The sequence below is a fragment of the Elgaria multicarinata genome, chromosome 2 (assembly GCF_023053635.1).
Source record: "Elgaria multicarinata webbii isolate HBS135686 ecotype San Diego chromosome 2, rElgMul1.1.pri, whole genome shotgun sequence".
NCBI lineage: Eukaryota > Metazoa > Chordata > Lepidosauria > Squamata > Anguidae > Elgaria > Elgaria multicarinata.
The window spans coordinates 135,171,765-135,199,092 of NC_086172.1; the positions used below are offsets into that span (position 1 = coordinate 135,171,765).

Consider the following 27,328-nt stretch of genomic DNA (forward strand, 5'->3'; position numbering starts at 1 on the left):
GCATGGGAGAAGACGCCCGCCGGCCGCAGCAACAGCGGCGGCGGCTTCTCCCCTCCCGCCGGACTTCGGCGTGTAGATAGTCGTTGACTCGGGCTGGAGTTTTCTAGAAGCCACCTGGCCGGGCGGGGGGGTCACAAACCAAGGTAACAAAGCCCCCCCCCCAGGCTTCTCTTTCTCCGCCCCCCCCCCCATTTCTTAATTTGCACATGGGGAGGACGGAAGAGCCTTTCCCCAATACCAACCACACTATATTTGGCCGGGGTGGGGGGAGTTGAACTTTCTACTTCGCTTCTTCTTTGTAATGTGTGGAATAACCTGAAAATTGGTCGGCGAAGAAGGGCGGTGGTCTCCAAACGCCTGCCTGCCCTGGCCAGGGCCAAAGTCCGGCCCGCTCTCGTCGCAGATGCCTGAAAGAGAAAAGGAAAGACCAGCCTCAGCTTTAAATGAAGCGCTTTGGGGTGAATCCTTTTTGTGGGGGCGGGGGGAGAGCTCCGATCTTTCCACGTTTTGGCATATATTATCACCCGATTCTGCAAGAAAATTAAGAGACCAGTTACCCAAGAGATTAAAAAAGAAGAAGCAAAAAGCAAAACCCACCACTTTGAACTGCATCATGAGGGGCGTCCCAGAAAGCCAAAGAGTGGCCGAGGATGCTCCCGAGTCGCCTGTATGGGGCCAGATCCTAAGCATGCTTACTCGGAAGAAAATCCCGCCGGTTTCAAGGGGACTCGCTTCAAAGTAAGCTTGGGAAGGGTTCAAGCGTTAGTTTGGCTATTGGAGCTCTCGCAAACTAGGGAGGGCATTGAAACCCACCAGAACCCCCCAACCCAAAGGCGCCTGGTTGTCCTCGGGGTTTCCTCGAGGCTACAGGGACCGGGGCATCGCTGTCCCCTTCCCTCTCCGATTTCACACAGGTGTGCTTGCTTAGACGGATCCGTCCAGCTCACATTCGCCCCATTCATGCCTTCTCAGAAAGCGACCGAGCATTTCATCAGAGCGCGACTCGGTTATTTATCCGGGGGGGGGGGGGGGGAGGACAAACAAACCCAAAACTCGGTGAAGACCAAAGAACTCGAAAAGTAACACCTTTGCAACCACCGCTTAAGCAGGAACCACTTTTTAAATTATGATTTTAGGCGACCGCAGACTCGGCGGCTTGAAACCGGTTTCAAATGCAAGAAGCGGCTGGGATGAAAATGCTCCAGTGGAAATAGATTGTGAAACGGGCTGGGCTTTAGTCAAGTCGGAAAGGCGAGGGCGATATGACAGACCCCCTTTGGGAAGTTAGGGGGCTGGAGGGGGATTGGGCAGGATCCCTACTTCTGCTTCAGTAAAGGAGCCCGGAGTCCTTTGATTAAACTGACAGGTTCTCTCTCTCTCTCTCTCTCTCCTAGAGATGGGGAAAGGCGTGTGGGAGTCGGTTGGGGTGGGGGAAAGGAAAACTGGAGGGGGGATTTTATGTAAATGAGCAACTTCGAAATGTATTACAAATCCACTGTAATAAACCTGACAGTTTTGACAGTATTGACAAAATAAATATATGTTGGAACACTGCACTTTCAGACACTTAAACCGATGAAGCAATAAAAAGATTCGACTACAATATTTCAAATAATCGACATTGATGTTTTGATACATCATTTTTATACCTCCAATCGATTCCTGCCCCCCTTCTCTGTGACCGGTCAATTTTAAGTAAAAATCTACCGTAATTATTTACGCTATTGCCAATGACGACCTAATAACTGTTTTCAATTAATTACAGCAGAGCTAAGCATAGGGAAGTCTTAAGCGGCCCTGCAGCGCCTCGTCACAAGGCCTTTCCGAAGGGAGAACAAAATTGCATTCTCTTTGGGGCGGGGGGGGGGGGAGCGGTGGATGAATTCAAAAAGAAAGGTGCGTCCGTCCAAGCAACCCGACTGCTGGAGAAAGGAACATCAGAGTCGTTTGAGATGGGGCCGGAGACAAAAAGCATTTTCTCCTCCTCCTCCTCCTTCTTCCAGAAATCACGAGGTGTTCTTTTGACAGCTCCCGCTAATGTGCTCAGGAACACACCAAAGGTTCCCCAAAGTTGAGCTGGGCGGCCCGTTTCAGGCAAGCAGCCCCAGAAGTGGGAGCTTTAGCGCATGCCATGGGTCTCAGGAAGACGGGGAGCGAGAGGGGGCAGTTTGCAACATTAACGTTGTGTTCAGCGCGATGCGCAACTTGGTTTCAAGCGACGTCCGTGGGGCAGCAGGCTCTGAAATCCTAGGAATTCGATTTAATTAGGCTATGGGACAAACTGTAGGAGCGAACTAGGACGCCGCGAGGTTCAATGAAGCCTAGAGTCCCCCTTTTTCCAACCTTTGGTTGGTTGGTTTTGTTTTAAAAACAAACAAAACCAGCTCGATTCTTCTGGCAAAAAGCCCCAAACCAAACCCGGGCTGGAGGCTTCCAAGGACGACCTGGCCTGGTCCCAGGTGCCTCCTGCGTGGCCTGAGGATGCCTTTGCTCTCCCCTTCTCTCTCGCCTCTGCGCGTCCCTTCCTACAGAACAAAGGGCCGGGCATCGCCACCGGCAACGCAGTCAGCCTTAGGATGAGACTGCGTGTGAGCCGGCGGCGCTGGGCGCTCGGGGTTTGGGAGCCCTGCTGGCAAGCCTCGAGGAAGGGCTTCCAGAGAGTGGACGTGGTTAAGAGCCGGGGTTTAGGATCGGGGTGTGTGTTTCGCCCAGCGAGTTTCGGGCGCCCAAACATCCCTTCAGGGAGTTTAGGATTGTTAGAAAGTAAGCCACAAAAAGAGAGCGAGAGCACGAACCACGCACCATCAACGGGGGAAGGGGGGAGGGAGCCCAAAGAGCCCGCGGAAGTGCGCTCTTGATCTCCTGACTTTCTGCGGTTAGGGAGCTCTTGATTTGGACCCAGCCTTCGAAAACGACTTTCGGTTCTGCGGCCAGATCCCATTTAACTATACAAAGAAGCAGGAGAGAAAAGTCATCTTTAGGGGCTGGGTGGAAAGAAACGGCGTATTCTGAAAGTGTTGGAGTCCCGCCAGATAGCGCTAGAGGGCTGCTTATGGAATCGCTTCTTCGATTCAGTGGGAACTTTACAGAATAAACAGGAGAGATAAAGAAATAAAGAAGACCGGCGGGGGGGGGGGGGCAACGACACTCCACAAGTGCCATTTTAATTCCTAGAGGTGTTTGGGGAGTGTAATAGAGGCTTGTAAGTGAATAAAGAAACGATAGTACATGTTGATTTGGGGAAGAAGAAGAAAGGAGGAGGAGGAGGAAAAGAATAGAAAGGTAGGATGCAGGATGCTAACAGGTAAACGAACGCCCTCGTAATACAACTTTCAAAGATCGCAATCGTATCCAAGAGAGGTCAAGGAAAGTTCACCCTGATCGGCGAGCATTCACTTTCATGGAGGGAAAGGCTTTTTACTGATTTATTTTTGGGGGGAAAGTAACAGGTTGTTGAAGGGAGCGGGTGGGGAGCATTGGCGTGGGGAGGAAGAAGAAGGGATATTCTTCCGTTCCCTTGACATTCGAATTGGTGGGGAAATTAATAATAAATTAAGACCTTAATACATTCAGTGGATTATTGGTCCCATACTTATGATCTATTTGCCAATATGGATTAGTCTTGGAGGGTGTGTGTGTGTGTGTGTGTGTGTGTGTGTGTGTAAAAGACGGTGGTGAGGAGGTAAGTAGGAAAACAAAATATAATAAAAACTGCCCCTCACATATTTTACAGAAAAATGCAAATAAATAAATAAATGCTAAGCCTGGTTAGGTTAAAATGCATGGATTTCAACCAAAGACAAAAATAAAATAAAATAAAATAAATGAATGCAAGCTGGCCGAGTTTTGTCAATGGCGTTCATAATAAACAACTTTAAGTGGTCTGTGGAAAAGTGAAAAAGCATTTTTACATTTGGATAATAAAAAGTAAAATAAAATAAATACGTTGCTCCCGTTATAAAATAAGAAGTCATGCTAGCTTCTTAATTAGTAAAGAATGCTTCTTCCATAAATAGAAGATCATAAAGAGGAGGTGCTTAAACTTATTTTGAATAGTCCCCCAACCTTTCATCAGTAAAACTGGCCATTCCTTGCAACATGTTCCTGGAACAGAATTCAAAGTAAAATATTCAAAGTAATCCATGTTTTTAAAAATGCGACCATTTCCCCAATATATATATATATATATATATATCTTCCTTTCAGTAAACAATCAAACACTGAATAAGGTTACAAACAAGATTACGGCTGAAGTTATTTGTCCCTCAAGCGAGGCGTCAATCGTTCTAACAGATGTAGAAAGGCTAAGAGGATTTAAACCACGCGAATTTAATAAAACCAGATTAGCTACATGTACTTTCCACACTGTTAGAGACCCCAAGTTAATGGCACCAGAGTGTATCTATTAGAATATATAAATAGCAGGGAGAAGGCGGATTTCCGGATGATGGTCAATAGCAAAGTTTTGTATTAGTAGCTCATTACGCCTTCCCCAAATTTTCTCATTCTCAGTATAGGTCACAGAGTGTTAATATGACATAAACATGTATATTACGTATCTAAGATATTACCTGTTGTGCAATTCCACTCTGTAAAAATAAAAGGGTAAAAAAAAAAAGATCTAAAAGATACCCAAATGGTAAAGATGCCACCCGTCGGAAAGCCAGCCTGTAATGACAACAGGCTTTGGAAGTTTGAGAGGATTTTCTCTCCCATTCCAAGAAGCAAGGAGGCGATTTGCAAGTTTGAACTGAATTCAGTCTCAGCGTCCATATTTGTTCGGGCGCACTTGTAAAATGCGATTTGGAGAAGCTCTTTAGCCCTACTGATTGTCTCTGTATTGTTTTTCTTGAAACGGATCTTTTGCCCTTAATGAATCCCCACACAGCTGGACAGCTCCTTCGCGGACACTGAGAACCCTAACCCCCAACTGACCCCAATTTGACACCACAAGATGAAATTTTACCGCCTGTTAAAACCATTTCCAGCCTTGGCCAAAAAAAAAAAGGGGTGGGGGAAGGAAAGCAGAGGGAAACTGGCTGTTGACGGAGATGCATTTCCACACCGGACACCTAATTTCTTTTTGGACTTTGGTCTGCTCTAGAAAAAATCCACAGTTTGCAATAGGACAAGGCTTTGATGGGACCAGCAATGGTGGAAATGATGCCATTTAAGCCCACTTTGGCTACCGGCAAAAAAACCAAAAAACAAAACAAAAAACACTTACATGATGGGAATAAGACCCCTTGAAAGAGGGCCTTACTTCTGAGCAAGTATGTTTAGGATTGCACAATGACTTCACCATTTAAAAACCATTAATATTGTATCAATCCAGCATATAACTACTCTCTGCTATTACTCACTTGCATTCAGAATTCCGCTGGCACCTTGTTTTTCAAAAGATAACCAAAGGTTAGTTGCAGGGTCTAAATTGACTGCTAGTACTCTCAACTAGGTATCCAGAGAAAGTCTGTATAACCTTCTGGTTAAGAAGCGATTTTTTTTTTAGCTTTTCATCTAGCCAAGAATATATAAAACTGAATTTTTGTTGTTATCATTGTTATTAATAATAACAATCACGTTCACCTAGGTAAGTTCAATTCTCCAAGGAAACTTCAAAACCCTGCTGCTGTTTCAAGACAGGAATAAGAGCGCTTAATCTAAAGGAGGAGGGGAGAAGCAGAAATAAAAGCAGCACTATTGAGACTGCAAATGTAATTGCCTCGTTTAGTTTGTATACTTTTTGGAGGAAAGGCATTTGGGGGTTTTTTCAGTCAAATGCTCAGTTCTATTTGAAACTGTATTCAACTGGAAAGTGTAAAGTAAATTAATGCTATAGACATTTAGTTAGATAGGAATCAAGTGATCAGGGCAAAAAGTGCCAAAACTTTCTTCCAAATACACTCAAGCCCTATCAAGTACATAAAAGATTTTCGTGAAACGGGATATTTTTTTAATAGACTATTCGCGACCACCACCCCATCCCCGCACACACTTCCCTCCTAAATTTATCTGAACTGAGATGTATATATCCCCTGCAGGGTAGATTCCTGCTACTCTTACTAGAAAACAAGTTTAAAATGTGTCTTAGAAGGCGGGTTTGTGTTGGCTGTATTACAACAAAGCGATTCCCAAGGAATTTAGGAAAGTGACATTGTCGGAAGAAGGGGGTGGGTGGAAAGCCTCAGTAAGCGCCATTCATCGAAGAGTAGATCTCTTTTAAAGCAATCTGTTGGAAGAGTCCAGCTGCAAAAGTAGGAAAGGATTTGCATAACCTACTGCTCTGTAGGTCTCCGGGCACCCAAAGGATTAACCAAGTATTCATTACCATGAATATCTTGAACTGCGTTACCGATTTATACGACAGAGTAGAAAATACTGCACAACACAAAACCGTCCCCCCCACCCCCACCTCACCACCCCCATCCCAAAGACGTCCTTTGCCAAAGGAACCGACTTAAGCACTGCTTGAAAGAGATCTACATACTGAGGGCGGTTTTACTCACCTTTCTGTATAGTCCCGGGCAAGTCAGCCACAGAGGATAGCGGTTGCTCTTAAGAATGGCTTTAATCTTGGAAGAGGTCCTCTAGAGGGAAAGGAAGGGGGAAGGGAAGAAGGGGGGGGGAAGAAAAGAGAGACAAGAAAAAGCAGCACACTGGGTCTGGCTCTTCAGCTTCAGAGGGTGTTTAAACAGAGCGCGTAAGTCTGGCTTAAAGTCTCGGCGATACTTTTCTGCCCCTCGCCCGGCTGTTTGTGAACTGCGCGCAGTCTGCTCCTTGCCAGGCTCAGCGATCTCGGGAAGCGAAGAAATGCCCAGTGGCGTTTGTCAGCCTCTCTCCACGCTATCTTTCTTTATATGTGAGGGCTGATTTCCCGCAGACATCATTGTTATGATGGCTCATTTAATCAAACTGTTTAATTGCTCCGGTAATCACTATCATCATCACAGGTACTCAATCATTCATCATTTTGGAGGGCTTTATTGACCTCTGGAGCAAGTTTCCTTTGCCTATTAAAAACTGGCCAAATTTCTACAGCTCCCCCACCCACCCCACCCCTTTAGGTGATTTTGCCTTTCATCCCCAACTTTCCTTCACTGCGACCCTGCCACTAAACACAGGATCTCCCTCCAGCTTTCCCTCTCTCCGGAGTTCAGTTTAAGCAGGGTTATTTAAATAAATAAATAAATAAATAAATAAAAGCCAAGTATGCACGAGGCTACATTCACGAGTAGATACATAATCATTGATAAGTCCCACTATGAACAGGATCGTCTGGTTTAAATTTTATGTGTAGGGAGCATGAACGAGAGAGAAAGAGAGAGGGGGGAGGGGGAGTACAAAACTGCAGCAATCAATAGTTTGACCATTGCTCCTCCCCTAAACTTCAAGCATTCCCCATGATTGATGATCTCGGGTAGCTTTGGTAATTGACTGCTCTGAGGTAAGGCATGTTTTAGTTCCAGCAAAGTGATTGGAGGAAGCTACTACTATACACACACACACACACCAAAATTAACGTGGTAGGTAGCGTGTGTGTATGTGTGTGTGCGCGCGCGCTAGAGAGAGAGAGAAATAGAGAGAGTAAGAGAAAGGGGGGATAAGAAAAGGGTATTTTCAAAAGTTCATTTGATCCTTGGAAATGGTACAAGGGGGCACCATCTCGCTTTATTTGCTGAATAATTTTGCTGTAATTAACACAGCCGTGGAAGGGAATTACCTGAGAAATACTCAAGCACAGGTTCCACAGGACATAATAAAAGCGTGCAAGACCAGAATAGCAGGACAGCACCAGCAGAAGGAACTGCCCCTATTTTTAACAGTGCATTCAAAACCTACATCCAGTTTTGATAGGGGGGAAAAGTGACAGTGACTTTGTCTTCCAATGTCCAGGCAGCATCGAAGCACAACCTAAAAGGATTTCCTTTTTTCCCCCTCACCCCCCCGCCCCCTCCTCAAACACCATACAACGTAGATAGAACCGAGCACTTAATGAAGAATGATGCCAAATGGGATTGGTCTCCTCCTGGAAAATTCATTTGAACAATAACAACAAAAAAGGTAGTGCATTTACCCAGAAAAGGAAACACACGCACACAGCCCTTTGAATGCAAGATTCTGGCAAGGATGGCGGACTTTGTTAAGGCAGGCTAGTTTCCGCTGGCAGATCAACTTTGCATGCTCCCCCTTTTTAAACATTTGCAACTGCCCGAGTTCGACATGCATACTGGACATTGAAACGCTGCAGAGCTAAAAGTAACCTCAGAAGAGAAAAACAATGCAAAGCGCTGGCTAAAGAATGCGAATAGGCAGGAAAGGATGTTGAAGGGTAAAATAATCTAATCAAAAAAAAAAAAAAAAAAAGCAAACCAGATCGAGGCTTCTATGGCACTTTTCTTTTCTGGCTTTTGCAGTTTCCCCATACGCAGCCAGCAGCCTCCCTCTCTTTCTTCCTCCTCCTGTGCCTCCTCTTTATCCCACACTCTCCTTTTCCTATCTGAAAAGGCACGTTGATTTGCTATGGGTATGAATTTGCTGTGTGGCTCCCCCCTCCGCCCCCGGTGGCGTGGAAGCAGCCCTGATTGCATACTCTGCATATCACAGGCTTTAAGCGCTCGTTCGCTCTGTGTGCTCGCTCGCTCGCTCTCTCCTCCTCTCCCTCTCCCCTCTCCCTTGTATGTGTCTCTGTTGTAGGACTGGCTATGGCCACCACTACTTCCGGGTTCCGTCATTTCATTCTCCCGCCGATCAGCGCTGCAAAACTGAGCCTCTTCTATAAGCCAGCCAGCAGCCAACCTGCCAACACTTACTGACACTCACTCATCTCAGAGGGAGAGGTGAAGAGGGAGACAAAATACCTACCAGGGGAAACAAAACAAAAAACAAAACAAAAAAAAAAGAACGGAGGAAGTCCACGTTTTGCAAACTATTCCATTTTTCTTCGCATCCTACCCCACCCTCCCCCTCCCGGTAGTTAAAAAAAGAGAAAAGAACCTATAGCCTTCCTACAAGGCAAACCCCAAACGCGGAGTTACTGAGAGAAGAAACCGAGGTTAAAAAGACTCCTCTTTTCTTCTTCATCATCATCAGCCATCATTCATTCACTACCTTGACATTCCATGGCTTTGATTGACAGCTGGAGTGGCAAAAAGCCATGAGACACGACAGTTTGGTTACATGTGGGTTGCTGACGGGCCGATCGTAACCTTCAGTTTGGGGGCTTGACGATTTTTTCCATTATTATTATTATTGTTGTTGTTATTTTTTTACGTAAAGGAAGAAAAAAGGAAAAAAAGACACAGAAAGGGGAAACAGAAGAGAACGCGGGAAAAAAGAAGAAATATCACAAACTCGACGTGGTTATTTTTGCCTACTTTTTATTGTTATTGCTATCACCTTTATGAATATTTACGCGCATTGGAGAAGTCTATAAGTGGGTCGGAAAGACCAGGGGGAAAAGGGATTCTCCTTCTTTTTCTTCTTCACTCAATCACTTTGTTGTTGTTGTTGCTGCTGGACTGGGATATTAAATATAGGACACATCCAGGAGTTTATTGGAGCGCAGACTGATGGCGCAAAGGGTAGGTTTAAATCTCCAACACTTACCTTACGTATAAATCCTCTCTTAAGAGGGGCCCTGTCGGATTTGCTCTCCTCTGTTGCTGCTGCTCATGGCGGCCACTATTTTAAAAACAACAAAACAAATAGCAGCAAAAATTATTCACCAGTTGTGTGTGTGTGTGCGCGTGTGTGTGTGTGTGCGTGTGCGGGTCTCTCTCCCTCTGTGTGTATGTGCGTGCGTGCGTGTGTGTGTGTGTGTCTCTCTCTGTCTGCAATTGTTCCACGCTTCTTTCCTCTCTAGCTTTTCCCCCAACAGCGCGTTTTCCCTGTTCCTCTCTAGCTGCTCAGTGGCGCGGGGTTCACAGGGGGGGAAGGCTTGCCTGCTGCTGCTGCTGCCGCCGCCGCCGCCGCCGCTGCTGTAGCTGCAAGCTGTAGCTGTTGCCGCCGCCGCCGCTGCCTGGGAAATACAGCTACATTCGCTGCTTGGTTTGTCTCTCATTTTGACAAGGACAAGGGGGAATTGCTACTAAATAATGTTTCTGGTAACTTTCCGATTATTTGCTTTCCCCCACCCCACCCCACCGCCTCTCTCGCGCTCTTCTCTTCCCTTCGCAGCCCTGCTTCCCACCCCGCAGTATTAATCTGTCTCCTTGTGGGTTGTTTGTTTATTTGTGCCCCCGTCTCTTCTAATTCTGAGGACGTTTTATTTCGCTTCTCCCTTTTCAAACTTCCAGTTTCCTTCTTTATTTTGCCCTCGATAGATCTCTCCCCACGACCAGCACTCACACATACACACACACACGCCTCGCCCCCCCCCCCAGCTCCATACACGGCACTTTTTATTTTGATTTCAGTTTGTATAGCTTTTCTCTCTGTTGTGGCTGGTCCTGGTTTGTAGTTTTGCTCTGTTTTGTCTGACTTGTCTGGGTGCTTTACTCTCTTCTGACTTTTGTTGTTGTTGTGTTTTTTTATTATTTTATTTCTCTCTCCCTCTTTTTGCTCTTTCTCTTTCACTCTCTCGCTCTCTCTCTCCCCCTCTCCTGGTTCTTTTCTTTTCTTTTCCCCCCCTTCCTCTTCTGGCCCATTTTCTTTTTGACAGTACGATGAGCTGCCTCATTACGGCGGGATGGACGGAGTAGGGGTACCTGCTTCCATGTACGGAGACCCCCACGCCCCCAGGCCGATCCCCCCAGTCCACCACTTGAACCATGGGCCGCCACTCCATGCGAGCCAGCACTATGGAGCACACGCCCCGCACCCCAATGTCATGCCCGCCAGCATGGGATCGGCTGTCAACGACGCCCTGAAGCGGGACAAGGATGCAATCTACGGGTAGGTACCAGGCAGGGCAAGCCAGGCGCCGCCACGGCCCCTTCCTTCCTCGCAGGGTCTGTGCGGTGATTCAGCGAGGGAGGGCGAAGAGCTCGAAGCAGGGAGGACCGTAGCGAAGAGTTCAGAGGGGCAGCTCCGCTGCATACGGAGGGGAGGAAAGGCAGAGGATTTGGGGCCATGTTTTTAAACACTCTCCCCTTCCTCAGGTCCTCACAGGTTTCTGGAGGACGCATGTAATTTGTCATTATATATCTGTACTACTTCTGTGTGTGTGTGTGTGTGTGTGTGTGTGTTTAAGCGATAAGTGTACTTGAAGTTGATTTAGTAGCCATGCTACATGGGGAAGTACAATAGAGAAATCTATGGAGGATACTTACATTTTGGATGGGCGTGAGTTGTGGCAAAAGGAGTAAACTAGAACTGCATTCCATTTTAGTTAAAGCAGCATTACCCTGCTGCCGTAGACTTCAGGCCCACAAATCTTAAGCATACTTACTTAAAAGTAAATTCATTTGTAATGGTTGAATTTCAGTTATTCAGAATTGGGGAGTAAGCCTAGTTGACCAGGCACATTTACACAGAAGTAAGTTGTACTGAAACCAACGGGTACTAGTTGCTTGTTATTTCACTCGTTAATCCGTAAATGCAGAGTTATTAAAAGATAAGATGATAGGGCAATGGGCAAATATAAATTCGGGGAAAGAGGGAGAGCTGTTGACATCCACAATAAAACAAACCCAAGCACTGTAGTTGGGAAAACGCAACTCCCTTCACTACACTTTTGTTTGGGTGATTATTACATTTCTGTAAAGCCGGGTCTGGTAGCCCTTGTATCATAACCCCTTGAGCAACGATGAAGAAGGAAAACAGAGAAAAGCACATTTACTGCTCTCACACACACATCATCCTATCCCCTCCCTCACCCTCACCCCCAGTGCCTACTCGGACAATAGGGGGAAATTATTATTATTTAATATACATATATTCTCCATCTTATTTATGACAGGGCAGTTAATATTTCATGTGGGTGCACTTCTTCATCCTTGAGAAACTTTACTGGCATGCCATTCCCTCCCCCCCAACACACACATACATACATTTTGCTGCTGCTAACTTTCAGCAAAATCTTAAGCAATTTAAACAGTTTGTGCAAGTGTAAAGTCTTCCTTTTAGGGTTGCAGCTTGTGGGGCAGGGACTGGGGTTCTCCTGGTGTCCTAGTAATTTACAAAGCTGCGAAAACTTCCTAGCTGAGCCTGCCTGAGTGTATGTGTGTTGGCTTATAGGTTTGTGAGGCAGGAATGTAGCTTGCTTTTAATTTTTTGTGAGGGGATGTGTATGAGTGTGTCATTGTTGTTCTCTTTCCTCTTGGTCTCGCTTTCCAGTGCCTACCACCACCTCTTCTTCTTCTTCTTCTTCTTCTTCTTCTTCTTCTTCTTCTTCTTCTTCTTCTTCTTCTTCTTCTTCTTCTTCTTCATGGAAAGGTTGAAGCGTGTAAGGCTGCATGAAAGTGGATAGGTTTTGTTGTTGTTTTGACAGAAAAAAAATACTTGTTGATCAGACTTCCCCCCCCTCCCCTCTTCTTCTCTTAACTCCCCCTTCCCCCCTCCCTTTCTTTGTGTGTCACTGCCCGGCAGGCACCCGTTGTTCCCCCTGTTAGCTTTGGTCTTTGAGAAGTGCGAGCTGGCGACCTGCACTCCCCGAGAGCCTGGGGTGGCCGGCGGAGATGTCTGCTCGTCAGACTCCTTCAATGAGGACATCGCCGTCTTCGCCAAACAGGTCGAGCGCTTTTTAACATGCCTTTCCCAACCACCCTTCCTCCACCCTGGGCGTGCAACACCTCACGCAAACATCCCCCCAAAGACCTCTCTCACCTTCCCCTGCCTCAAGCCAATGCAACTTTCATGTTTCCATTCCAGTTGAGGGAGAAACGGAATGTGTGCGTGTGCTTATTTAACATGGTGTGTTTGTGTGGAAAATGTCCTCGCCAAACTGGCCACATAATATCTTTCCCACCAACCCCCCCTCCCCCCTTTCTCTTTCCTTCTCTCTACAGTGGACACTGGGAGACTTTCATTGGTCACTCCTAGCTAACAGGAAAGGGGGTATTGTTAGAGGGGATGTTGGGGAGGGGAATAACATTCTAGAAAGGTTTTAAGTCCTTCCTCAACCCTCAATTAAAATGGAGGTGGGTAGGGTGAGCGGGTTGTGTGGGACAGAAACAGAGATGCCTATACTGAGTGGCCTGCAGTTTGTAGCACGCCCCACAGTTTGGGGCAGTGCAGTCATATTTAAACTCATAGTTAAACTGGCTTGCAACTAGTTCACATATTTCTATCCTTTATTCAATTTGGACAGCGGTGCAGCAGGGGTCAAATAGGGTTTTAGAGTCAGCTGAAATATGCACTGATTTCTTTCCTTCTCCTACTTCTTCATGTAGGTGCGGGCAGAAAAACCACTTTTTTCTTCAAACCCAGAGTTGGATAATTTGGTAAGGTTCTTTCCCTCAAACCCCCATTTTGCATTTTGCCCCATTCTCTGAGAGACCTCACTTGCTTGCTCTCTTTTGAAAACAAGGTATAAAAAGGGGTTGGAGGAGAGAGATGCTTATAGAATGTGACACTCAGGAACTCGGGAAAGCAGAAATTATCTTTATCCAGGGGCTTCAAAGAACTCCAGTTCTTAACATGGAAAACGACAACAAACACTTGAGCCCCAATGCATTGCAAAGCTGGGTTTAAGCCCTGGGAAGAAAAGGGAAGGAAATCATGACTTTAGAAGAGAGACAGTTTGGAACTGCCCAACGAGATTCTTTTGCTAATGTGGCTAATTTCAATATTAAAAGTGTTAGAAATCCACTTTAAAAAGAGGTGAAGGCACACCATTGACCTGGAACATTTCACCTTCTTTTCTTGTTTTCTAAAAGCTGGCAGAGTGGGGAGTGGATGTTTAGCTATTTGGTTGCTTTGTGGACTTTTATAAACCACTTGGGGAGGACATCTCTGTAAACCACTTATCTGTGTTTCTCTTTAAGTGTGTGTATGAGAGAGCGAGGGAGAGAGGGTTTTTTGTGTTGTTGTTTTTTAAAATCAAGTGCTTTAGGTTAAAGTTGATGATCAAAATTGCCCAAGCGTGTCCAATGAGCTAAAATCCTGGATAATGAGGGTGCGCCCTGACAATGCGCCGCTCCCTGCCTGGTTTATTCCCTCTCCCAAATGACAACTCCTTTGCTCCCAATTTTCTTTCAGATGATCCAAGCAATACAAGTCTTAAGGTTTCACCTTTTGGAATTAGAAAAGGTAAGAGCAAGGGGCACTCCCTCCTCTCTTTATTCTCCCCCCCCCAACCAAAAAAACCTTCACGGAAGCTCAGCTGGACACTGTAACTAGCAGCACAAAACGCCGGGTGACACTCTACCAAACAACCACTGCCTTCCTCCTCCTCCTCCTCTCTATACCCACCCCCTTTTCCGGAACTTCTCTATTATTTCCTTTCAAATAGGTCCCCCTTTCCCAATCAATTGGATCCCTCCTCTTATCAGTATTCCACCCCTCTAGCAATTTTCTTCAATCTGTGATAGTATTTTAAAATTTAAAATCCTCTCATTCAATATAGCTCTGATGCTCCCATTATCTGCATTAAGATTACGGAGAGACTCACAGTTCCTATAGAATGGTTAAGGTGCTACAAGGAAATGATTTTGTGATAAAAATCTCTCCCTAGTTCCTATAGAAGTTTCGAAATGTATGCTGTTCTGTCTCAACCCTTTCCTTTACTGTTTCTGGCCGAACTGCCTATGCTTCTGGATTATATTTACCTTGGTCCAGATTTCAGTGCTTCTTATATTATCCACAAATCGGATTTTCTTCTATCTATAGAGTAGGCTCAAGCTCAGTCTCTCCCCCCCCCCCCCTCACACACACACACACTTCTCTTTCTAACTTGTTGCTCAGTCAAGTCTCTGGGGAATAATATGTGCTGTAACAATTTCTCTATTGTTTCCTTGCCTTCAACTATTATGCCCCTTAATTAGAGTTACTCTTGGAATAGATCACAGTATTTCTTCTGCAACTGGAAAAAACCCTCTCAAGTTGCAATCTGATATTTTTGCCTCCCCTGCTTTCCTCCCCCCTTAATTCTCTTTTTCTTTCCTTTTATTTAAACATTATATCCAGGTTCATGAGTTGTGTGATAATTTCTGCCACCGGTACATTAGCTGTTTGAAAGGCAAAATGCCCATAGATCTAGTTATTGATGAAAGAGATGGGAGCTCCAAATCTGACCATGAAGAACTCTCAGGATCATCTACAAATTTAGCTGACCATGTAAGTCATTTTGATAATTTGTGAAGCTTCTCACCCACTTAGTAGATCCCTGCATTGTTGTTACTTAAGGATTTTTTCTACTTGCCCCCTACTCATTTTATAATTATCTTCTTTAAAACATCCTTTGTTATCAGTAGGATATTTTAAAGATTTTTTTTTTATACAGGATTTTGGCTTGGGGGGCAGTTTTTCTTTGCATTCAGTTATTGAGAATGTTAATTTATGGATTAAAAAGTTTATGATCTGGGTAAATGGAAGACTTGGCAAATTGTGTAAAAGGAATATTCAGCCTTTTTCTGCTTTGAGATTCTTGTGATCAATGTTAACAGAAAGGGGTTAGGAAAATAGAAGTGATTCAGTTTAGTAAAAAGTTTGTTGATTTCTTTACTCCCTATCTAGATGGCAAGTCCTAGGTATTATTGGCAATTGTATACTGCATTAAAAGGAAGTTATAGTTTCCAGTGCTTTTTTCTGTTGCAACTTATTGTTAGAATATGGACTTATTGCCAAGTGCCTGAAGCATCTTCATAATAAATTGCAATAACCTTGATGAGCCAATTATTAACAATGTATTACGGAAGCTGATGAGAATTATGATTGAGTAACTACAGGTTAGCGGTTGGTTTTAACACTTTAGTAGTCGCTGCATACGTTGTTTTTGTTGAATGTGCACAAGTAAAACTGTGTGGCTGGGAGTGGAGTTTCTACATGAGTTGTTAGTATGCTTCAGAGAAAGGTTTATGAAAATGTGACTTAGGTATGTACACTGATAAGTTACTTAACTAAGGGAAGAAAAATACAGTGCAGGGTGGTGGTGGTTGAATAATTATGTTTTAAGTGTGAACAATAGCTTATTTGCAGGAATGTGGGGGCTGGGAGAGTTTACTTAGGTTTTGTTTTGAGCTCGTAAAACAAATCAAAGAAGGAATATGATTTAACATGTAGAATACAGAGATTTTTATGCTATACACAGGCATCCAGAAATACTCTTTAATATGTCATGAAAAATAGATCTAAAGGTTAAGAGTCAGTTTCCTGTTAGTTTGCTTTTTCCTCAGTTTTTGAAAACATGTTATCAAGTTTTTAATATTTGCCTTTGCTGTGTATTACATTTATTTACAAGACTATTTACATAGCAGCAGCAGTAAAAATTAAAAGCACCTCAATTTGGCCTATATAAGTTATATAACATTATTTCCTTTTTAAAAGGAAAGAGGTGATAGCTAACAATTGTATTTTAAAGTTAGCCTGCACTTTTTTTGAAATCATTGCAGGCCTAAATTTTCATGATATTTTGTATTTTATAAATATTCCTCTTAATTAAAAAAATGTAACCTGAAGATACTGAAACTTTTCTTGTTTTGTTATGTCATCTGTATGACAACTGTTTCAAAAATATTTCTTAAAAACATTTCAAAACCTTAAATTAGTGTGCATATAAGTTTATGGGGCCATTAGAAAAGAATATGAAATGACAGGTATCCTGAAAGATCAGCATCTATTGTACAAAACACTGAAAAAGGGAAAAATGCATGTATTCCCAGAGTAGTTTCATTATAAGAGTTTGTTTCACGTGGAAGTGTAGAAATGGAGCATGCTGATGTTTATATTGAGGAGATTAGATAAACTAGCCTGTTTAGGGTTCCGGCAGACAGTGAATGTTAAAGCCAATTTGAAGTGCTCTATTATAATATTCAGATTTACCCACCATGATAGGGCCAGGTTTCGGGGGCTAGCAGTTTGTAATTTTATAACTGTCTTCTTGAAAAATAATATTTTCTTGTCTCTTTTAGCCCTGAAACTAAAGGAAATGTGACAATATATGTACTTTACACCTGTTAGGGTTTACTGCTTCATATAATTTAAAGCCTTTTAGTTTTTGGACTTCTGAGCTATAACATTTTTACTTTAGCCCCCTGCTACTTATTTTGAAAGGAAGTAATAATTTGTGCAACAAGAACACCAACTGGGAAATGGAGAGTTGTATCACATAGTTGCGTTTCAGGAATTGTGTTTTATTAGACATATGTGTTAACATCCCAATCCAACAAATAACTTACAAGTTATAGATATATATCTGCATGATATAGATGTAGATGATGTAGATACAGATATCAGTTTATATAAGTAGTTCAGTTTGGATTGTCTGTATATCACAATACTTTAATAATATTCAGCAGTAATTATGCCTTTTGCAATTTTAATATCCAGATGCAGAGACTAAAATGAAATGATTCATTTGTGAATGTCTACCTGACAATTAGAATGGTTAAACATGAAAACCTCTTCAGTTTGATACTCAAGTTTTTCCCCTTGATTTGCTTTGATATGCATATTTAAAATATAGCCCCAGGCTAAATCTCATTTGGTGAAAGTTGGTGCAGGGGTGATGATGAACCACTTCAGAAGGACAGAGACAGCATGTTGTTTCCTCTGTTTTATCTCTTGGCCCAGTGTTCTGATCCATGGGTCCTTCTCAGCGTTTTATCTGCATTTGAAATGCTGCGAATATTTCAAGTGATTGGCTAGGAATTAATGACAGCTTTAAAAAGAAGTGTACTTTTAATTTGTTCTGTGCCAGGACTTCTCTTGTGGAGATGACAGTTTATGACAGATACTTGACATACCCAAATCTCTATACCTCTGCTCAGTGTACTTGTGAATGTTTATGGGTCTAGGTCTACAGAAGTGGCAGCAATGGTAGCAGAAGTATATTAGATACTAATGTGGCTCTCAGTGTAATATTTTTACATAGCTTGAAAATATATCAGAAGCAAAGTAACTGAAGAAATGCGAGAGTAGCTAATTTTTACAGTAGGAGTTCTAATACTCAAATACTGTATATTTCTTTATGGGACTATACTGCTGTGATATTTATCTAACTTAATTGGGTAAGAGAAAAAGGCTTGGTCTCTGCAAAAGCAATAGCTTTACTAGAAAAGCCAGACAGTTCTGCTATAGTTGATGGCAATAAATGCATATATTGAATTTAATTTTATTATACCATTAACTCTTATATAATATAATAAGGGTAAGTTGGGCAGGAACTTTGTAAATCAAATAGATACTGCTTGCTAGTGGAAAACTACAACTTTAGTTATATACTGTGCTGTATTTAGTAAATATAACAGCCCATAATTAGCATTAGAATTTTAACACCCTCATATATTTTTATTGCACTAAGGTATTAGCTGTAGATGCGTAGAAGGTAATTACAACCATGCCCTGGCTGGACCAGACCAGCTGAAAAACTATTCTAGCTACAGTTCAGGTTGTGCTTCTTAGGAATGGCAATTTGTCACTGTCTCATCTATACATATATAGCCCAATATATGCTCCTAGCACTCCACCTTCTATTTAGGTTAACCATAACTCATATAGTTTTAAATACATTTTCTAGTTATTTTAAGAGCAGCTAACAGTTTTGAGTCTTTATGTATAGTTTCATGTTTACACAAAATAAATTTCATTGATGTCCTACTGATGTCAAGGGGTTTTACATGCATGTAACTACTGACAGTACTGTAGTTTATTTCGATATTTTTCATAACTGGTTTTGAGTAAGGACATAACAATCTTTCCTCTGGACTGTATCTCATTTTAAATTGTGTTATTTCATCATGGACTTTCCTGTCTAGAACACAGATTAGTTGGGCCTCATTCCGCTTGAGCTGTTCCAGTATATATGACTATAGGATAAATATTAATGAACAGAATTTTGGAAATATTAATCCACATTATTATTCTATGTAATAGTACGTAGAATTTATGTAGCAGCTTTTCTGAGTGCTCAAAGAACATCATAATGGTTATGCAGTAATCCTTACACTAGACCTATAAGGTAGGTTACATTATCGCCATATTACATATGAATGAGAGTGGCTTTCTAAGACTATGAGCACCAGTTCATATGTTATATTTTTAGGCAAAAATGAAGCATAGAAATGTAAAGAGTGAATGTCTCAAGTAGGTCTCTGAAAATACCCATAGAGAGCCAAAACTGGCCACTGTTCTCACTAAGGCCGTAGCTAGACCTAAGGTTTATCCCAGGATTGTCCTGGAGTCAAACCTGTTCATCTACGTGCCACACAGGGCATCCAGAGCTCAGGCAGGGATGAACCCAGGATGATCCTGGTATAAACCTTAGGTCTAGCTACGGCCCAAGTGTTCACTTTCTGAGTTAGTTGCTCTGTAATGTGTGAAACTGCTTTCACATTTGAACTATACTCAGCTATGTCATTTGTAAATATAAGAAAGATGCTAATGTGCACTTTCTTCTGTTTAAAAAGAACCTTTTACATTCATTAATGCCATATAACTATGAGCAATGTTACCTATTTCCCTAAAACACTGCACACAGATTTACAATATCCTGTAAACAGGATTGTGTCAAAATAAATCATAGAGCTGCATAGCATTTTTCTGGTTTCTGTTTTGTCTTTACTTCTTTTGTTAACTAAGAAGTGAGTAGCAATTTACTTTAAAAGTCTTTATTCTCAATGGACCACAAATTCTGTGGAATTTTAGACTTGGCAGGAATGCAAAATCAGTTCATAAAGACCTTTTGTAGGGTTTAGGATTGAATACCAATTCACACATATAGCTACCTACATGTATGGATTTTTCTTTGTGTGGCAGGCAGTTTGTGTGAAACAGGTACCCCATGGTTGCAGTGATATTTACCATACCATTACAGACCCTTGGGGTAAAAAGGGAGATTTCTTGAATATAATATCAATTTCAGTAGGGCTGCTTAAGAGTAGGTGGTTCCAGGAGTGTGACCATGTTATTTTCTAGTGGTCATACTGTGTAAAATATGAAAAAGGAAAGTAATCTGCCATCACAGTAATAGTAATATGTCGCTAAATTCCATAGTTTGTGGTTTGATGCTTGTAAAGTTACAAGCTTTAGCATATGTCATACCAGAGGGTTTTAGCCCTACCAGGGAATAACAGATTTGATAGCTGACACCTTTTCTGATGGCCTTTGTAGAAATGTCAGTTGATTATTGAAATTTTTGTTAATATCCATTGTATTCATTATATTTGACATAATAGTACTGCTCTTTCACATTTTGGCTCCAACTATATAATTGAGAAGTTAGTCACTGTCTTAAATGTAGTCAAGATTTCCCCTGTGGTGTCCAAATTGCCTTTTTGGGTAAGGTATTGTTAATTTAACTAAAGTCAAACAGGCATTTATATTGGTCTTCATTTCCGTTTTTGTTTAGTCTTTTTTATTTTCTTTTTTGGCTTGTACTATTTTATGATGTGAACAGGGCTCTCTAGGATTATAAGTTCTCTTCACAATATTACATGATAAGAATGTAAGGGTCATAAACTCTGTGCCTAAGAAAAATTGCTAGATAGAGATAAAAAGAGGCTGCTTCCATTAATTTTTGTACCAACAGGTGGTTTACATATTACATTAAAAGTTTAGTCAGAATATAAAATGCGCAAGAGATTTATGTATGATGTAAAAACGTAACTATAGCGAGAAATCTATGTAATGAGCAATTCAAAATCATTTTAAAATCTTTTGTTGGATGGGGAGGGCATGTAAAAATAATCAAGTTACTCTCCTTCACAAAAAGCCTTGTTTGTTATATTATTTTTGCAATGCTGTGTACAGCATTCATCATTTTTATTGAATCTTATAATGTAATTTTAAGGATAGACATTTTGTCAAATTGCGTTGTTGTTGTTGTTGCTGATTCTTATTAATTAAATAAAAGCAAACCAGTTCTGCAGAATCTTCTTCTTAATATGCACATCATTTCTAAACACAAATTAGAGTATTTAGGTGTGTATGTGTGTATACTTGTGCTACTATTATTATTATACATATACAGCCAAATTAGATCTTCATGCTCCATTTACTTATTGAAGTTCCTTTATATATGCTGCTATTCACCCTAGCCAGCTTTGAAATTTCATATATTGAACTATTTTACATTGCGGTGGCTTGAGTATAGAATATGTTACCATCTGGTACAATCTATTGTGTCTTGTAATGTGCTAGTATATAGGACCAAATCTTGAGTGTCATAGTAACTTATGTAGTTTATATGGTTGCCACTCTACTACTTGGATGACTTAAGATTTCATCTACTTTATGGCTATGCCATAGATTAGATGAAATGAGATGAGATGAAATGAGATGGATTTGGTCTATAGCCATCGTGCCATGCCAAATTTTCCATGCTTGCATATGTGAAACTGATTTATAAGAACTACATTCAATCCAGTGCACAAGATGTATTATACATCTTCTTAATAGGAATCCAGAGGTGGAAGTTCCTATCTCTATATTATGAAACAGGATGTTTTATGTATTTAGTATGTATGGGGAGAGCCTGTTTCTGACTTTTGTATAGACTTAGAATGGCTATCTTAGGCCTTAGCTAGACCTAAGGTTTATCCCGGGATCCCGGGGTTATCCCTGCCTGTTCCCGGGATCCCCTGTGTGGCATTTACATGAACAGGGATGACCCCAGGAAAATCCCGGGATAAACCTTAGGTCTAGCTAAGGCCATAGTCAATGGATTCTATCTTCTTCATTTTACTCACCAGCATGTGTCATAGATATTATTATTATTATTATTATTATTATTATTATTATTATTATTATTATTATTTTGCACATATTTTTGTGAACTGCCCAGGAGCTTTGGCTATTGGGCGGTATAAAAATGTAATAAATAAATAAGTAATAAATATCATTGTGAAATATGAGTAAGTAACTTCATTATAGTAAATTGAGTTGTACCATTATAAAAGCAGGACGAGATCAGAATCAGTCCCAGAGGGGTCCCTTGCTTAATTAAAGTGATGTGGCCTAGTGGAAGTTTTGGTTGCATAAGGAATGCACAGTTAATCCATCTGTATCTGTGTAAGCTGTCATTTACACAGAAGTTTGAGGCTTGTTAAACCTCTATCTTTGGCACAGTACAAGATGAGTGACCAGTACTCAGGTGCATAAACAATCACATACTTCTATGGCATTTTAACGAAAGGTTGTTCTGAAGCAGCTATGCTTTGGAAAATAATTCCTTTTAAACACACACACACACACACACACACACACTGTACTACTTAGAACACTTAAAAGTTCCACTAGGTTTGTAATAGCAGCAAAACAGTAACACAGCAGATTTACTTCATATATCTAGAGACCCTTATCCTTTCCATGCTCTTCTCTAGATTTAGCAAAATTCAATGATAGTGCTAAATCAATTTTTTTTAACTTTCAAGGGAAAAAACACTGACAAAATTGTGTTTCTGTGGAAGGCTGTGTGCATAAATGAGAAACAGTGGATAGCTGCAGAGTGATCTCCTGTGGCCCTGCTAGTACAAGCCTTCCCCATATTGTCTCCTGCTTTTATATTAATTACAACTTGCATTATCAGCTGTGAGTCTGTAGCCCAGCAAATAGAAAATACTGCCCCAGGAGACCTAGCTTCTTGTATCTATTTTCCATCTCTTTCTGTTGTGCGCTACTCAGTATTCACTGCTTTTCTCCTGGTAACACTGCTCTTTAACACAATTAGGTAAGAGCAAGAGGAGCGCCATATTTGACTCCCAATTATTAAAACTACTGGGAATAGATACATGTGCACTCTGCCTTCCATGGTACATGGCACTTTAGCTGGTGATTAAATACAGCCTCTTCATATACCTTACTGTTTATATATTTGCGGTAGTAGTGTATGCAAAGTTAAGGAATCAGTTGTATTTGCATGTAATTCATGCATTTATTTCTTTTCCTGGCCTGCCCCATTTCTAGAGCACAGGGTGGGCAGCAATTAAAAAGCAAATAGTAGATAATTTAAAAGCAAATATTAAACTCAACCCCAAAACAAAACAAAATACTTGTTAACATAGGGTGACCATACGAAAAGGGCATTTCATCAGGTGTCATTTGTATGCATACTGCACCTGGTGAAATTCCCTCTTTATCGCAACAGTTAAAGCTGCAGGAGCCCTGCCCTCTTTTGTATCTGGTCACTCTAGTATTGCTCCTGCAGCTTTAATTGTTGTGATGAAGAGGGAATTTCATCAGGTTCTGCATGCATACATATGACACCTGCTGAAATTCCCTTTTGAATGTTTAAGATACAGGAGCCCTGTCCTCTTTTCCATATGGTCACTCTAGTTAACATCTCTACCACTAATATACGTAAGCATCAATAGACTCAATAAAATGTCTGCCCATATTTTGAAAAGATACTTAGGGCTAAATATTATGGTTTTTGTGGGTTGGAACCAATATGGGTTTACCTTTTCAGTGGATTTGCATATGATAAAATTGTCTTCTGAATGGGAGGACATGTGAGAACATGTCCTCAGTTTAGACACAAGTGTTCAACCCTATGATTTCTCTCATTGCCACCTTATGCTATCTTCCAGCTCACATGACCCATTTGAAATGTATACATGCTGACGTTGCAAGCTGAATTTAGCTGGGCTTTTTGCACATCTCTGCAATATAATTTTTTGAATGCTTGTGGTGGCATATGAAAACTTGATTCTATCTAAGCATGAGCAACTTCCCATGGGCTGACACAACTGGAAGGCAGCACAGGCTGATTGAAAAATGCAGCAGCCATGTTCTCAAATAATTATAAGAATAAACTCTGAGACAAAACACGTTTTTGAGTAATTTTCAAAAAGTGTGTTCAAACAGTATGTGCAGTGTCATGATATGGATACATGTTGAACCATCCAAATCCCTGAAAATTTAAATGCAACATTTTAAAAAAATGAATGTGAATTTAGGCTCCTGTCTCCAGAACGATAGGATTTCATCCATATCCATATCCCTAGAGAATAGTTATATGGGCACCATGCTGGCTGGGGCATGCTGGGACTTGTGACACTCTTTTTCTATCTATTTGTAGGATTGCAGCCTGTGTATTTTTTATTTTATTTTTTGTGTAAACTTGATTACAGGTGGAATAATCAAGAGGAACTCCCCTAGTTGACCTGAAATCATGATAAAACACAAAACAGGACAAAATTGTTTTATTTCATCTATGAAGTCTTTGTAACCTGAACATTATTTTATCTAAAAACTAAAAAGACATGCGGTAATTTTTATAGCCATGGCCATATCTCGTTATAAATATCTTAGAGATGGCATAAGTACAATGTAAAGCACACGAAGTGGAAACTCCCACTTGCTCTGGATTACATTCTAATATATATAATGAATTAAGTGAGTATATTCTTCATAAGTCATACTCCCGAATTTTGTATTTGGTTGCCACTTTGATTGCAATACTCATGAATGACTGAATATGATAGGACATGCAGCTGTGGTGTTTCTATGGGGGAAAGTAGTTGAACTACAAGAAGATATATTCCAAAATAAAATAAGTACAATATGGTGTCATATCCATGCTTTTAGAGTTCCAAGGAGTAGTTGGTTCCCTGTTTTTAATCTCTCCCATAGGTATTGTGTGTTGGATCTTGGATCTGGTTCAAGACAGATAAAATAAAGTACTTCTTGACTAAGAGCATAGTTAAATTATGGAATTCCCTAGCACACAATGATGACTGATCACTAGTGGTGATCACCAGTTTGGACGTCTTTAAAATAGGATTGGACAAATTACAGAGGGTAAGGCTATCATGGCTACTAGTCATTTTGAAAATATACTACCTCCAAAAGCTGTGTAAGTATGTCTGTGTAGTCCAATTGGCAGGGAATATGATCAGGAGGGTGCAATTGCATTGATGTCCTACTTGTAGGTTTCCCACAGGCAGCTGGTTGTCCACTGTGTGAACAGAATGCTGAACCTGATGGACCCTTGGTCTGATCCAGCATTGTTCTTATTTTCTTATGTTCATATCTGCCTTCAGAGAGAGAAACGAGAATTCACTGAGAAGGAGGATTCCACTTGTGGAGCATCCCTACACCCAGTTCGTGGGGGATCTCTTTTCCAACACTACATCTCACCCCATACAGCCTGACTCTCTGTGTAGCATTTTCAGGGAAATGGAGGGGCTTCCCTGGGAAGGAGGGGGTGAGAAGTCTACTTCCATCAGTGCAGTTGATCGAAATCTGGATCCAACTATGTATCTTTGGGAACATCTCTTCTATTTTATCTTCCAAGAAAATGGTGCCAGATTATCATTCTCAAGAAAACTGTAATAAAACCAATACATAATATTTAAACCATTCTAACCTGTCCTAGAATTGACAACTGAGGTGAAGTACAATACAGGCTGGTGAAGAGACCAAGTGTTTTCATCTGCAGGAAATCTCACTCAGTGATCCATCCCAAAGCATTTATGATTTAAAAATACAAAGACTGGCCTGGTTTTTTAAATACTCCATGATAGGTTTTGGTTGACATTTTCCTTAAAATGTAGCTGAGGTATTACTGGTTAATTATTGAAATTTTCATATGTGAAGTAAGGGGCTTTAACAGCAGCAAGCTTAAGATAGCCTGCAGTGCATAGAATTAACATAACTTGTTATACTCTCTGAAAAGTTTAGCATAGGCGAACATGTTGCAATTACTAGATTTTATAAAAGTAGGTTCCAGCATGATGTTGGAGGACTAAACTCATGCCATGCTATTGTTTCTTTCCCTTTTCATGTATTTCTTCTAGCTCTTTATCTGATTACCATCCGGCAAACAGCTGACGCTAAGAGGCTGCAGAGGGCTGAAGTGCTCCTGTCTGCTGTTTGCCTTCAGCTTGAAGCTATTTGAGTGGTTTCCTAACTCAGAGATAAAAAGAGAAGCTCATAGGCACAATCCGTTTAATCGAGACGGCACAGAAACTTGCTTGATCATGGCATTTTATTTCCATATGAGTTGCCCTGAAATCTCATCCCCAGTGCTGATTTAATTAACATATATATATATATATATATATATATATATATATATATATAATAGTATATATGTGTATGTGTAGATAGATAGTATTTTTGGTCTCTTTCAACTTTTCCTTTTTTGCTTTGTTTTATATCTACTTGAGTTTGCAGCATGATGGTATTATTTTTTGCATATTGCTGGGAGAATAATAATTAACTTGCTGTAGTTTGATTTGAGTTACTGATATTAGCAATAATATGTTATTGCTTTATTGTGATATTTAATAATGCTGAAAATTTTCAGTAATGCTGAAAATGCTTCACAGAAGCAAAATGTATGATCTGGTTTGAATGAATTGTGTATTTTAACAGTTCAATGGGACTTACTCCCAGGTAGGTGTGTCTAGGACTGCAGCTGAAATATATTCTAGATCTGATTGTATTTCATAGATACTCCCACTGACTTAAGTGAGAGCTTTGTATGGTTATTATTCACAGCCTGTATATCTTTAGCCATTTCTGTTACTCAGGAATTGCTCAGTGGAAAATACTGGAACTTTTTGCATTGGTTGTTATGGACTGGAGGATAATGCCCATTCAGTTTAGTTTGTAGAATGTGATCATGTAAATGATATCTTGAGGTAGTGTCTACTCACAACCCCATGCCAACCATGCAATTAGGCACTTGCCTCAGGATGCAACATTGGCATCTGTTAAAAGGGAAAAAGTGGTTAATTTAATATATTGGGAGATTATATATTGCTAGTTTGTAGAGGTAGACGTTTCTACATCTCTGTTTATATTGTCTGGGATACGCCATTTGACTTGTCCACCTTAGGAATAAAAACATTTTGGGCGAGCATTGACACAGCGTGATTCTGACCACTCTGTTGACTTTAATGGATTTACAATTGACAGATACTGGCAGGTGTAATGAGGATTCATAGTGTGTGGTGTGTATATGATTTACTACACATACACTCTTATAGTAAATCATCAAGTGTTCTATTTATGTTGGAATAGCTTGGGGTTTGGGCTGTTTTCCTGAGCACAGATTATTTTACAAAAATGTTTCTTGTTAGGATGTGTTTAATTTAAGTTGTCATATATAGGTGACAAGTAATGCAGGTCCAGCCCCAAGTCTGATCTATCGCATGTGTTCTTACTACTTTTCTGCCAGAGGAAATTCCATCTCTTGCCTGCCTTCATGTGGTGCTGATAAAGCCTTTCCTGTACAGTAGAATTCCTGTTTTCCTTTAAGCAACAGCAGGGTATTGGAAATGAT

The 27,328-nt window shown here is 41.1% G+C and overlaps 1 protein-coding gene and 1 long non-coding RNA gene across 7 annotated transcripts in view; one reads left to right on the forward strand and one right to left on the reverse strand.

Annotated features, from left to right (window-relative positions):
- Nucleotides 1–342: 342 nt before the first annotated feature.
- Nucleotides 343–8,434, reverse strand: LOC134392970 (uncharacterized). Its single transcript, XR_010025077.1, has 3 exons — nt 8,371–8,434; nt 6,507–6,587; nt 343–407 (listed from the first exon to the last, which is right to left on the reverse strand). It is a non-coding gene; the product is annotated as an uncharacterized LOC134392970 (long non-coding RNA).
- An 859-nt stretch (nt 8,435–9,293) lies between these two features.
- MEIS2 (Meis homeobox 2) overlaps nt 9,294–27,328 on the forward strand; it is a 275,021-nt gene continuing 256,986 nt past the window's right edge. For 4 of the 6 annotated variants that reach the window (XM_063117753.1, XM_063117751.1, XM_063117756.1 and 1 more), the window contains exons 1-6: nt 9,294–9,581; nt 10,661–10,893; nt 12,529–12,670; nt 13,332–13,382; nt 14,140–14,190; nt 15,067–15,216. In XM_063117753.1, coding sequence (XP_062973823.1) covers nt 9,570–9,581; nt 10,661–10,893; nt 12,529–12,670; nt 13,332–13,382; nt 14,140–14,190; nt 15,067–15,216 — 639 coding nt within the window. In that variant the 5' untranslated portion in view covers nt 9,294–9,569. Of the gene's footprint in view, nt 9,582–10,029; nt 10,104–10,660; nt 10,894–12,528; nt 12,671–13,331; nt 13,383–14,139; nt 14,191–15,066; nt 15,217–27,328 lie in introns of those variants that run through there. The other 2 variants (XM_063117752.1, XM_063117755.1) reach the window with 1 other exon arrangement.